Raw genomic sequence first — 14,454 nt, 5'->3', positions numbered from 1 at the left:
GGAAATGGATACATTAGGCGTCTGCGCTACACCCGCCATCCGCGTTGATAATGGAGTAGTAATGGTCAAGGAGCCGGGTTTGGAGAGAGTGTCTGAAAACCTGGACTCCCTCTAGACCATGACCCACCCCCTCACCCCCACCCCCGTCTGGGTGTGATGTGTCTGGATGGCTGGACGGATAGATAGATGATAGATGAATAGACAGGTGAGGAGGAAGACAAGGGGATTTGGGAGAGGAGGAGGGAGGGGCTGTCAGATACTGGATAGGGATAGTAAATGGTGGTAGAGGGAGAGGTGGAGAAAATGTGTAGCATTTCTGTGAAATGAGAGATGCGGGGATCACATAGGAAAGAGAGAATGAAACAGTACAGGAGGGAGAGAGAGAGAGAAGGGAAAGTTGTGAAGGACAGCCAGAGGAGAAGAGAAAAGTTAGCGAGATGGAGAAGAGGATGACAGCCGAAGTAGAGAGAGAGAGAGAAAGAGTGCGAAGGAGAAGGACATTGACAGAGGGAGTGAGCTGGCGCTGTTGGGGCCATCCTCTGTTGCCTCCATCTCCCAGTCCCAGAGCCATCAAGCCTTCTCCGCTCTGAGCTGATGTGGGCAGAAGGTCCTCCTCTCCCTATGGCCCGCAGTAGTTTAGGATGAACCCCAGGACCGTGTCTGGTTGTCACATGTGCGGCAGTGTCTCCTCACGGCTAGAGAGCCCATTCTGTGTAACTGGAAGGTCGTTGGTTTTCAATCACAGGAGCAACTGCGTGTTACTGTCGAGTGTCCTCGAGCGAGGCCCTCAACTCTTACTTGTTCACTAATTGTGAGTTGCTGGAAAGTGCCTGCTACATAACCCACCCTGCCGTTACCTCGCTCTGAACTGAGCTAAAGCTGCAAATATGCTGGATGGTTTTAAGGCCAATTTATAACCCCGATTTGGCCATGACGACTGATTTTCAAGATCACGGAGAGTCTGTGCCAGTCTGCAAAGAATAGGGCAGTTCACCATGGACGGCTGGCACACGTTATCTTGTATTATGGAGGTTTCAACCTGAACAAGGCCTCAACCAGTCAGAGCTGTCATGTTTACGCCAACCATATTTGATTTTTACGACTAATTTGGACAAGTCTGAGGTCTGTGTGCCTCTGTGACTGCAGTCGTAAACAGCGTGTTTGTCTACAGCTGTAATCGGCAACAGTCAGTCATTAAATGTGTGATGCCGAGTCTTTTCCCAGGCAATGAGGACACCAGAACAGACCGAATGTTCTGGTGTGTTCCTGGCCTAAGGTAAAAAAAACCAAACTTCTAATCCCTGGATCACAGGGACTTCACCGGAGAGAGGGGTTCATCCCTGCAAAAAAAAAAAAAAAGCCATGTCAAAGCTGAGAGAAAATTTAGTCTATTCAAGTAAGAAAACCCCCAAATCAAACAAAATAATATGCCAGTGTAGTAAGATATTTCAACTTGGTAAGATTTCTTGAAACAAGATAAAGCCACTTGTTTACCTGAGACACTGCGAATCTTGAAACAAGTTATGTTGCATTGACGTGCATTGATATTTTATCTAGTCTGTTCAATCATGCAGTTAGACACAACCACTTGAAGTTTGAAAGCTCAAGACAGTTTGATAACTAAAGATAAAATACTCTTAAATCATGATAAGTAATCTTCATCAGTAGACAAGATAAAATATTTCTGTGTGATTTTAAGACTGTCAGACTTGTTCAGATCTACTGTTGATTTTTTTTAATAAATCCATGGTGGACAAGGAAAAAAATAATTTGTCCAATTCAGTATCCCTAAATTATAGTGGATCCAGTCTGTGTAAGTCTTATAACTTTAACACACAAGTTAAACCATCTATCCTTAAGTTCCTTAAGTATACTTACACAAGTTAACATCAGTAAACTTAAGTATAGTTCCTTAAGTATCCTTAAGTTCAACTTCCAGTGTGGGAAGATGGCTGCGCGAATTCGAGTTTGCAGTGGCCTCACCCACTGCCGGTGTGGGACGATGGCAGCGTGAATTCACATTTGTGGCGGCTTCACCCAGTACCGTCCATGAAGTGTCTTTGTCCACATCTGCGTCTAAGTTTTCCCTTCGTTTGATGGCTGGGAGAGCTGGCGTTGGATCAGCTGGGAGAGCTTGGTCTGCTTCGTCCAGTGGGCCTGGGGACCACAGCCCCTGCCTGGAGCGGCGCCCGAAGAGGAAACGCCGAGGGCGGTCTGACAGGACGGGGAAGCGGGGCGGGTTAAGTTGACTGCTAGCCCATGCAGACCAGCAGTTGCAACAGTCATCCTAGCTGCCGTTCGTTCCCTTGGACAGTGATTTGTTTGTTAGTTTGGGTATGTGTGTTCTTGTAGTTTTTGGATGTGTTTTTGTATTTGTGTTGTACTGCTGTGGGCTGGGGGAAACAGCATTTTGTTTCATTGCATGTACGCAAGTGCATGAAGTGAAATTACAAAGTGTTCCTGATTCCTAAGTTAAGCCATCTATCCTTTGAGAATGTTTACTCTTTTAATTCATTGTTAGGGTTTTTTCTTTTTTCAGATTAGGTTCTACTTTTTTTCATCTTGAAAAATAAGTGGTACCACGTTACAATAAGACTACCGTTATAAAGGATTTATAAATGGTTTATAATTAGGTTAACACTTTATAAATCATTAATAAACAATCATAAACAAGTTATAACACAGTTATATGTTGATGTGGGCTCACTATTTGGCAAGAACAAGTTATTACTGCACTTTTTATCTATCCTGTTAAATCTCAGATCTTGCTAGTTGCTAGCTAAATAACGAATGAGATCTGAGGCTTAACAGTACAGATAAATGTGGGCTCACTATTTGGCAAGCAACACATGGTTGTTCTTTATTATATAATGTCATAACAGCTTGTTAATGATTTATAAGGGGTTCAAAACCTAATTAAAAAACTAATTATAAACCATCCATAAACCCTTTATAAGGGTAGCCTTATTGTAAAGTGTTACCAAATAAACTAACTCACCTGAAAATGTGTCCACCTGTTTGATAGTATGTGAGAAATTCACAATCAATTTGAAATATAAAATTGTGAATTTAGAAATGGATATACATATGAAATTAGATTGTCTGTTTATTTGAATTAGTCCCATTTATAATTATGATTTTTCTGCTATGCCGTACACTCCCTATGGTGAATCTCACCTGCTCAAGGTCCAAACTGGGACAAGGCATAAGAAGCCCACCGCAGCATTTAAAAATTTCATAGCCGTTACATGCTAGACAGCAGTAGCCATTTTGATAAAACTTGGGACATCACAGTAAAATCATCACTAATTCATTGGCCAAGCCAGACAGCCAGCCAAGTGGTCTCAAACAGCTAATAGATCGGCAGATAGAAAGTTAGACAGTTTGGCAGACAAGCCACACCATCCAGGTGGTCAACCAGTGTGCCCGTTTTTCAGCCCACCAGCCATACATTCAGTCTGCCATCCAGCACGCCGGACAGCTGACAAGCTGTCAGTCACTCCGTCAACCTTCTAGCTTGTCTTAACAGCGAATCAGTAAGACAGCCATTCATACAGATGACCAGCCGATTTAAAAAAGCAACATACGTATATGCAACTGGCCCTCGGCCATACGTAAGCGTGTTAACAGACAGCCGCAAAGGAGGCAGACAGACAGGAGGAGGGGTGTTTTGATTAAGCTAGATGCCACTTTGAAACAGTTGCTTTCTCAAAGTCTGCTGGGAGTGACCTTTGAACTTTAGGCTCCGAACTGCCTCTGAGCTCCGCAGTGTGTCTGTGCGTGCATGTGTGTAGATGTTTGTGTCTGCTCGGCTCCCCCTCTGGCTGCATGGAGACTACAGCCTGCAGGGCCATGTGGAACTCATTTAGCAGGAGAGGCTGCACGAGAAAGGAGAGGGAGGGAGCTGAGGGCTTTGCTTGACCTGGAAAACAGGCAAGAAGACAGGGAGGGAGGCAGGAGGTGTAGACGGAGGAAGCAGACATGCAGATGAAAAGAGACAGACAGACAGACAGACAGGCGGACAGGCAGGTCGACTGGCCAGACATAAGAAAAAAGCTCAAACAAGGAGGCTCGTTCTCCAGCGGAGAGCCCGCCAGACAGAAGGATGTGCCTCAATCTGTCTCACACAGATGAACAGATGCGCGCACACCTTTTCTCAGTCTTTCCTGTTTGTTTGTTCATCTGTTTTATCAGTTTGTGTTGTCGTCTTGTGCTCCCGATCTAGTGTCCTCTGTTACCGAGCTGGAGCGCCGCATGCTCCTTCCCAACGTGGTCTGTCACCTCGCCTCCTCGGCATGTCCCAGGCTTTTTACCTGCAGCGACGACATGCATGCTAAGTTGGAAAGATATGAGTCACCACTTTACACAGAGTAACGGAGAGATCAGGCACAGGACGGAGGGAGGGACAAAGAGAAAAATCAACAAAGAGGAGAATTTAAAGAGAGGAGCAGCGGAAAGATTGAAAGGGAAAGAGACAGAGGGCGAAGTAGGAAAGTCAAGGAAGAAAAACAAAAAGAGACACACAAAGTGAGAAGAGAGGGTGGTCTGTACTTGTGACTGCGGTGTGTGTGTGTGTGTGTATCTAGGGTAAACAGTGGTGGTCGGGAGCATGTCGCTATGCTATTAGAGGCCATGTCAAATAGAGCTTGGTATTTCCTCCCTCTCTCTCTCTCTCTCTCGCCACTGATGCATGATCTACCACTCTGTGGCATGTGGAAGAGGAGCTGTTGCTATGGCAACCCAAAGCCTGACTAGAGCATGGGGGGGGTAGATGGGGGGGGGCCAAGTGAACCCGGGAGAGACCTAATGCACCACGCGCACATGCACATGTGAGCGCGAGCACGCACACACAAGCGTGCAGCCACTGATCAAGATTACAAAAGAGACACTGTGCAGGGACTTACTTATAAGGTTACAGAGAGCAGAGCTGGAGATATCAGGGGCAGGTCCACACTAACCGAAGTCAATAAGATTACTGTGGACACAGTCGGCTTGGAGGGAAAGGCTACAGATACACAACCTATGACAAACAGGTCTTTTGCTATACACCCTGGCATCCCAAGTCCAGGCCCCAATATGGGGGGAAAGAAAGACCCTGTATGTTCTAATGAGCCTTCTGGCTTAGGAATCTCCACATTTCATTAATCACAGATTTATGGTCCTTTACTGAAACAATGTGCGAAGACTTGCAAATGGGGACAGTCTCAGCCGTGGTGATGCTTTGGCAATGAACAGTTTTAGCATTTGCTTCTCTGAAAACAAAAAAAACGCCTCTGAGGGAGACAAAGCAAACAGCAGGTCATAATTTGTGAAATGCAAACTGACCCCAGAGATGAAGATGACAGCTGTTTTAGTGAACTGGGACGGCTGTGGTAAGCAGCCAGCCTTAAATTACTGGAGCTTCGGCTCAAATATGCACACTCTTCTCTTCTCCTCTTCTCTCCATCTAAGGGCTATGTATGTTAAGCAAAAACGATGCTCGCATACATACAAAACATTTTGCAAACTCTTTACAAATGGGAAATTTTGGTCTTTATGAAATTGCACTGAGAATCGTTTTAGTCTAGGACGTCCGAAGCCTTTTTTTTTGTGATCGTCGAAAACTCCCTCCAAAACTAGAAACCAGGCAGCTGAGAGTCCAACCGCTGTGATACCATAATGATGAAAAACTGTAACCGATCTTTTTATATTCTCTTTTTACTTGCAGCCCACTGAATGTTTGTTTTAAATCCCCCTTGATAGACTCGGATTAACCTTAACCTTCATCTTTTCCAACTCATTTTTTTCATTAGCAGCTCCATTTTGCGTTTTTTTTTTCTTTTCTTTTTTCTTTCTTGCAGTATAATAGGTTTTACTCTTACATTCGCTGGTCTCTGGCTTCGGTTCATCTTCACAAATGCAAATTTGACTGTCTTCTAGGAATGACATCTATGAAATTTGAAATTGTGCGGGATGCTCCTTTAATTTCAAGCTGCCTACTGGTTCAGTCCTCGGCATCAGACGGGCTGGATTCAGCCGAGCCCAGCGGTCGTTAGTAATTGAATGATTCGCAGCAGCCTTAACTCATTTATGACGCTTTCCCGCTCAATTTAACCTCGCCTTGCTCATCAATACTGCCCTGTCGGCCTTCTCAGACGGTCAGTGAATGCTCATCAAGCCGCTCCCGAGTTGTCTTGAAGTCTGACTGTGTTCTTAAGAAGCTCCATCAGCATTTTTCTCCCTCTTTTAACTCTTAACTCTGAAACTTGTGTTTGTTTGTGTGTGTGTGTGTGTGTGTGTGTGTGTGTGTGTGTGTGTGTGTGCGTGCATACTTGTGTAAGTGTGTGCACATGCATTCCATGATTGCATGTGCATTTGTGTCCGTTGCTGTGCGTGCCCCTGTTTGTTTGTGCACATGTCGTTACACAATGTTCACTTCAGTGTGGCTACCTGGGTGAATCTTTGTGTGTTTCTTAAGTCCTTGTGTCTGCTTCCCTCTCTCTAGTTCCTCGCAGTGTGATCCAAAATGGCGCCCGTGTCAGGAGCCAGGGGCTGTTTCCTGTCATAAGACCCCTACCCATAAGCCCTGTGGGGAGCAGAACCTCGGCTATAAGGTCGGTAAACTGTGCACCTTCTGCCCTAAGTCATACGATGAAGGCAAGTCGGTCGTTGCAACACACACACACACACACACACACGCACACACAGACAAGCTCAGACACGCCCCTACGCACACATACAGTAGCCTTTGCAAGAACAGACACACACACACACACACACACACACACACACACACACACTACCAGATACACAAAAAATTTTCCACTCATAGTTTACATAATCATGTCTTTTTACGTTTTGAAAGTCAAATAAAGGCGTTCACACGCTCCCCAAGGTTCAGAACATTTAATCCAGGTGTGTTTATATAACGGTCACAAATACCACACACACACACACACACACACACACACACACACACAATGCCAAACACAAGTTTATTACTGGAAGAAGCCTCATGATTCAAAGAACATAGGGAACGGGCACGGACACGCTCATCCATCATTGGAGCATAAGAGTATGATGGCCCACGCCGCATAATGAATTAAACATACCCAAAGGCTCACTAAAGGTATGCTGTGAATATTTGATCACTGTGAGGGGTGCATGTTTTTCTTATAAGATATTAATACGCCAACCCTTTCTCTCTGAAAGGAAATTATGTCCAGGGGATAGGTGAGAGACTTGCGGGGCTCATTTTGATTTATATAGATTGTCAGAATACACCCATGATGCCCTTAATGTCTTGCACAGAAACATATCTTTTGGTTAAAAACACTATAGAATGCGTATAACAACAACAACAACAAAAACTGTCCACAGCAGTGTAGTATTTAAGGGTTGTAGCTGGTATGTGTGTAATGTAGGCTGCTTCAATAAGTTCAAGTTACATTCATGTAGGGGTTTGTGATTTCCAAGTAAGTTACACACATGAGGAGTTTGAATCAGTGAGATGCTCAACCTGAAGATCATGTAGGATGCAAGTGTCTTCAAGTAGACAAATAGAGTAAAAAGGATTTAGATTTCTAAATATGTAGAAATATCTAAGCTGGCAAGTGAAGAACTCAGTCAGGGGATGATAGGTGTCTTTCTGCAGCACGGTGGCGCAGTGGTTAGCGTGGTCGCCTCACAGTGAGAAGGTCCTGGGTTCGAGCCCCGGGTGGGGGATCGTCCTGGGTCGTCCTCTGTGTGGAGTTTGCATGTTCTTCCCGTGTCTGCGTGGGTTTCCTCCCACAGTCCAAAGACATGTAGGTCAGGTGAATCGGCCATACTAAATTGTCCCTGGGTGTGTGTGTGTGTGTGGGGGGGGGGGGGGCTGTGATGGACTGGCGGCCTGTCCAGGGTGTCTCCCTGCCTGCCGCCCCAATGACTGCTGGGATAGGCTCCAGCATCCCCGCAACCCTGAGGAGGATAAGCAGTTTGAATAATGAAGGATAGGTGTCTCTCTGTTGAGTGTGACTTCACGGAGTAATCCTCACTCTTTGGTGGGGGTTTGTTTTTCATAGATTTGTTTACAAGGTCCGTTGTGTGCAGAGTTACTTCTCAGAGCCCTTAAAACCCACTCAAAATGCACTGTACAACTTCAAAAAGATGTTGGTAGCAGTCTGAATGTGAGTCTGCCTTACCTCCACACCCAAAACGCTCTGTTTCTTCTTGGAGATACGTGGTTTTGATGTGACCGCAGATTAGGCCCGGGGGAGCAACTGAGTCAGATTAGACTATCACCTCAACGTTTTTGTGTTCGCCAGCCAAGTGACGTCAACTACCAAATGTTTGTTGTAACAGAGTCTAACAGTAGGAATGATTATTAATTATTCTGTGCTGCTGTGTTCCTCCTCCTCCTCCTCCTATAGATCAGCCCTGGGAGATTATCTAAGCAGAGGAGAACACAGCCCATCTTGTGACTCTCCCCCACCGTGCGGGGAGGACCTCCAGGATGACCACACCTACAGCACTGCCAAATCCCCCAGCAGGCCATGCTCCTCCCAGGGTCCCGCCCCCTCTTCCTCCCTGGACGATGACGACATCATCGCCGTAGAGATCCAGTCGGACGTCAAGCCCGAGCCCCGGGAGATCCCGCTGGATTCGCACATCAACTCGGCTGCCTACATTTCCCAGCAGCCCCCCCGGGGACAGAGACGCGTTGCAGGGGCAGGAGCGGGCGTGTTGGCGGGTAGCAGTTTGCCCTGGACCAAAAATCGACTGCGGAGCATTAGTGATACGCTGCCGCTGAAGAAGCGGCGCGCAGCGGCGTTGGAAAAGCCGCCGGAGAGCGACGACGAGGAGATGAAGGAGGCAGCTGGGTCGCTGCTCCACCTGGCAGGAGTCAGAGCCTGCCTCAACAACATCACAAACCGCACCGCCAAGGGCCAGAAGGAGCAGAAAGAGGCCCTCAGAAACTAAGACACAGACAACCATACACACACGGACAAACATGCATTTAGACATACATTAAGTCTAGTTAGGCGAACGCACACAATTACATGTATACAGTAATACACACACACACACACACACACACACACACACACACACTCTCACTCATCAACAGGTAACATTACTAAAGCATTAGTCTCAACGGACACTTCTCATCTCCCTCTATTTCTGTATATCTGCAGGGCATTAGGTGAATCCTACTTATTTGTGGCAATATCAAAAATCTCTGTTTTCCTACATGTTCCGTAACACTAACATAAATGGGTGATTAATTAATTTTCATGTGTCTTTCCTGTTTTTGTTGTCTAAAAGGGGATGAAAGCCATAAAAAAACAACATTTTGTCACTAATTTGGACAGGTTGGACGTGTTAAAACGGAATCACATTGAGGAGCGCATGCAAACAGAGGATAGCCGTTTGTCTCATCCGTTTGTTTATATGTGAATCTGTAGCAATCTTGTGGTGATGCTAACGAGGAGGCTTAGCCAACGAGACAAGCCTATTTAACACTTGGAAACTCTCTTGGCTGCTTACTGGCATCACTCTTTACATCCATGAGCACAAATGTGAGACTGTGCCAAAGATAAGTGACCAGGGTTGCTTTATGTAGCCAATGTGACAGCTAACAAAAATACAAAAAAAAATACAAAATAAAAAACCAGAAGGCATAGTAAAGTCAGAGAGCTAGAGCAGAGAAAATGACCCTATGTGTCAAAGTCATTGTAAAACCCAATGTGATATGTTCATGCACTTCAGATTATTTTACGCCACTTATACTAAAAAGCGTCTTGGGTAAAAAAACAAAACAAACAAAAAAAACATGGTTTATTTCAAAAAGCACTCATAGTATTTAAGAATAGCTATATTATATATATAAATATATATATATATATTAAAAAAAAACAAACAAAAAAAACATGGTCATGTTTAACATCGTAGAGATGGATAGTGTGCCGGGTCTGAGGCAATATCTCCTTCATTTTGTTGTTGTTGTTGCATAATATAAAAGTCCCTAAAACGGTTCTTCTCTCCATAGACTTAGACAGCTGGTATGATACAGTAGCTATCAGTAGCTACCACACCTGCCTTTTCATTTTACCAGACAACTATAAACATAAACTGTGGGTTTGAATTTCTGTTCCTATCTGTTTACCCTAACTCTACCCTCATAAAGATATAAGCAATTTGTCCCACGCGGACAACTCTGTAAAAAGGTTAGAAAATATTTTATTTTTTTCCTTTTCTTAATTGAAGCAATTTGACCTGCAGGACTTTCTCAGTTATATTGCATGGGTGCTTGTAAATAAGATAAAAAGTAAATCTTTTTTATTCAAAGATCCTGTAAGATAAACAATGTATTTAGCATGAAGCATGACTTATTTTCATATAAACCTTGATCCTAGAGGAAAGAGAAAAAAAAAGTTTTGCCGTCAGTTGTTATACCCTTGATTGTTTCAAATTTTGTTTTTTGAAAACTGTTGAATCGATGTTTTGTTTGTTTACTTGTTTGGGGTTTTTGTTTTATTTCTTGTTTTTTTCCGAGCGGGCTTTCGAAGACAAATCTTCAGGGAGGAATGTGTGGCGGGGGAATCACTCTGCGACCGGAAGCCCGAGAGTTTCACCCCTGGGCTTTTAGTTCAGGCTGCGTAGGCCGGCTCACTCAGCGCTAAGGGGACGGGCTCCGGTATCCCTCCGCCTGTGTAGCGATCGCGGCGTCCGGCGTTCTGTCCCGGTGTTCCATCCAAACGTGTCAGTCGCGTATGTGAGTCTGTGTGTCCGTGAGCACACACGGCCACTTTAACATTGTGCCTGCCTACCTGCCTGCCCCTCTGGACCTCCGTCTCCCCGTCTTCGACGGGGTGTCGCATGTCTTAAAATTAGTTTTATTTCTCCCGTGCGTTGACGTATACACACACCTGTCCTAATTTTTCGTTAGCGTTGTTTAGACTGTAAATGTACGGTAGCGCGGAGGGGCCAAATCTCCTTTTGAGACCGGAAATAGGGGAAGGGAGGACGGCTCTTTAAATGAAAATGGGTTTGGCTGCTTGATTATGCCCACATGTTTTTGACAGCAATTAAGAGGTTTTGTTTTGTTTTTTTGTAGTTAATGCTTTAATAATCCAACGTCTCTACACACAGTCATTGTAATGTCAAATGTCTGTCAAACTATCAAAAAGGTAACAGCGAGGGCTGAACGGGGCCACAACGATGAGTCAAAATGAAAACTCTTCTATGAACAAAGTTAATGTGAATATTGTAGGATTTGCTTGAAGCATAACTTTTCACGTGGTTCTGATATTGAGCAGAATGCCATTGCACATACTAGTGCATATTACAAGCTGAGATTCCAACAGAATCTTATCTACACAAAGATGGCAAAAACATTTTGTAAACAGAAATGAAGTGTTGCTCAAGGACATTGCTGGTAGCACGTTGCTCAAGGACCACTTTTCACCTACCTAAATTATCATAGTACATGAATTGAAACATAACTCGTGGAAAACACGTGTTATTCATGCATATTAGATAGTTATAAGCACTTCCAACAACAAGCTGGATCATCAACAATGGCAGAAAGGCTTATAATAGCTGATTCCCTATCAGTTCTTCATATAGCCTCTCTGATGGCCCTAGTGTCTGCAGTAAGCCTGTGATGATAGCTGATAGGGGTTGACTGGCTTCCTGCAGCTCTGAGCTGAGCTGGCTGCTCCTCTCCAGCACCTCAGACAGCTCATGTAGACCTGCCTCCATCCCATGGCCATGTTCCTCATAGGTCATGAACATCTGCTCTTTCACCTGCTGACACACCTCACTCAATAGTTTGCTTTCAAAAGTAGTGATCAGTTCTTGATCCTTTAGTGAATCCTCTCATTTAGGTCTTGCCCCCCCCCCTCTTTCTTTGAGCCGAGAAGGACGGAGGTGCATCTGGTCTCAGAAGGAGAGTCTCACCTCCGAGGCACTCATCTCTCTCTGTGATGCTGGAGATGTCCAGCACGACGCCCGAGTCCTCACCTCTGTGTTGCTTATCAAGGCTCACAAGCGATGATGTATCCACGATACTCTGGTTCAAACATCATGTCCTTTAGTAAGGTGCTTCCCCAGATGGTTCCAACGGGTTATGGCCAGGCTTTGGGGTGGACTGGCGGGTTGGCATCGGCTTTCCTGTGAAAAAAACTGTGCCATGTTCTACGCCGAAGTTTAGAAAGTCTTCCCACTATAAAAGTCATTGAAAGCAAGAGGTTTGCCAAAGTGCTGATGGTTTATTCGAGGGCCCTCGTGTAGAGCTACCGTGTTTTGTCTCACTTACTGTGGTCGCGGAGAGTCGTTAAGAGCAGAGGTGACCCCCGACGATCTCTGTATCCACAACTCATATGTTCCAGTTAGCGCACTGCCACTTCTTATTTGCTATGTTTAAGATATAATAAAGAGTGCATTCAAGTAGCATTACTTTCCCTTAGTTCAGGCGAGAAAAAGCATGCGGTGAAGATTTACCAAGTGAACGGAAATACCTCTTTATAGTAGGAGAAAACTGTCTGGGTTTTGGTTAGAGAATATGTGCTATGGGATGGAGGCTGGGTCAGAGATGATGACGGAAAGAAATGTGACTAAGTGAAGCAAGCAAGCAAACAAAAGCGGACACCTCCTGCATATCCCATCCATGGGCGCAGTCTTTTGCCACCTGTAGCACGCGTCACCGGCTTTGCATTTTGTATGGTGTCCATTTAAAAAAAAAGAAGGAAAAAAAAGCTTAAGGAGACGCTGCCTGTCTGAGTCCTTGTCATGTGCCATCTGTCTTAACGACTGATACGTGTCTGAGTGCACCCACAGCCCAGGTCAAGCACTCTGCTGTATTTGCGGTAGCAATCCCCCCCCCCCCCGTTGCGGTGACTAACAACGTGTTCAAGTCGGCAGAGGCATGTCGAGGGGAACACGTGTTGCTTCAGCGACCGCCATTTTTTCCTCTGACTCACCCGGTGACATGCAGGAAAAATGAACTCCTGACCCACGGGTTCTGGGGAAACGCACGCGCACGCGCACACTAACAAGTGGGACATTTAAAGCAAAGCAGATGCAGAGCTTTGCTGCCTGAAAAGCCCCGCCCCCCCGTGCGACCCCCCCCAAAATAGCGAGTGTTTCCTTCAAACCTGCCAAGCAAGCATACAGTACAGCACTCTTTACATGGGTTGCCATATTATTATTATTTTATTTTTTTTAGTTTTGTTTTTTGTTTTGTTTATTTCTGACGTTGAGCGCTTTCATTTCGTGTTTCTGTTTTCTCTGACAAAAATATCTACAATACTGCCGTTACTTTTGGTGACTATGTAAGATGAGTATTTTGAAAGCCATAGGTTAGAGATGTCAAAATGCAAAACTTGTTATTGATCTGTGAGATGTGATACGGAGTGCACCCAGGTGTTGGTTTTTCCAGTAAATGTTCCGATTCTCTCCATATTGTGCAATCATATTGCCAAAGAACGATTTCAAAACTATTTCATCAGTACGTGTAAATATCAACGTTGTCCAATACCGTGGCAAAAAAATAAATAAATAAATGTCGTTTTTATTTTGTTTTTCCTTTTTTTTCTTTTTTTTTCCTGAGAAACTACAATGTTTATGTGATGTATTGTCTTCCAGTTGGTTGCAATAATAAAAAAAATACAAGTTGCAAACGATTAGTTTGGCTAAACTTTCTGAAAGACTAAGGCCGAGTGAGATAGCAACATAACTGATTACAGAGGAGTGGGCAGTACTAGGCCTACATTATCTAACATATATCATTTATTATTTGTTCTCCTTAAACCCCCCCCCCCCACGACATGAGACACAACAGTTGAATACATATCCGGTCTAATGTATTTGTGAAGTGCAAGCTTTGTGAGACCAGAGTGTTTAATTCACTCTCAAGACTGACCCCAATAATTAACCTTACAATTTCTCATCAACAAGGGTCTTATCATAACCAGGCCTCTTCAACCAGTTAATTATTCATTTGCTTCCTCTAATCATTTAAATTCCAATATACTTCTGATTAAAGTCAAACTCTTGATTTGACCTTAATGGAAACAAGTAAAAAGGGTTAAGTGTACTATAGAGTTCCTTAATGCCTTATCGGCCTGAGTGTTGCCATGTTGGAGCCATGTGGCAGTGGAAGCCCATTCATAATTGAAGCCAAGACAGGCTTAACCACGAGTCAGTGCCTCCCTGTGCAGACTGCTCTCACCACCAACACAACTGGAGCTGGCAGCTCCTCTGTTGCTATGCAACTACAGCGAAGAAAAGGAGGAGAAGAAAAGTATGTATTCTGTACATCTTTAGGGGGCATCATTCCACTGAGTTGCCGAGAGTAAGAGTCAAAGGAGGTAGCGCGCCATCAGGAAACACTGCCTCACGTCTGCCGTGGTCTCTCGATTTTAAAAGCATAATTCAACTCGTCACCAACCATGCTTTTTGTTACGCCAGTAACCCCCCCCCCCCATTGCA

The 14,454-nt window shown here is 44.6% G+C and overlaps 1 protein-coding gene across 2 annotated transcripts in view; it reads left to right on the top strand.

Annotated features, from left to right (window-relative positions):
* Positions 1–13,638, top strand: part of ches1 (checkpoint suppressor 1) — a 63,446-nt gene extending 49,808 nt beyond the window's left edge. For both annotated transcript variants that reach the window (XM_056294665.1, XM_056294666.1), the window contains exons 5-6: positions 6,485–6,593; positions 8,391–13,638. In XM_056294665.1, the coding sequence (XP_056150640.1) occupies positions 6,485–6,593; positions 8,391–8,940 (659 nt within the window). In that variant the 3' untranslated portion in view covers positions 8,941–13,638. The remainder of the gene's footprint in view (positions 1–6,484; positions 6,594–8,390) is intronic.
* The last annotated feature ends 816 nt before the right edge of the window (positions 13,639–14,454 follow it).

Source organism: Lampris incognitus, chromosome 15, assembly GCF_029633865.1.
Source record: "Lampris incognitus isolate fLamInc1 chromosome 15, fLamInc1.hap2, whole genome shotgun sequence".
In the NCBI taxonomy this organism is placed as follows: Eukaryota; Metazoa; Chordata; class Actinopteri; order Lampriformes; family Lampridae; genus Lampris; species Lampris incognitus.
Note: the sequence above shows the minus strand (reverse complement) of the source record. Positions and strands in the feature narration are given on the sequence as shown.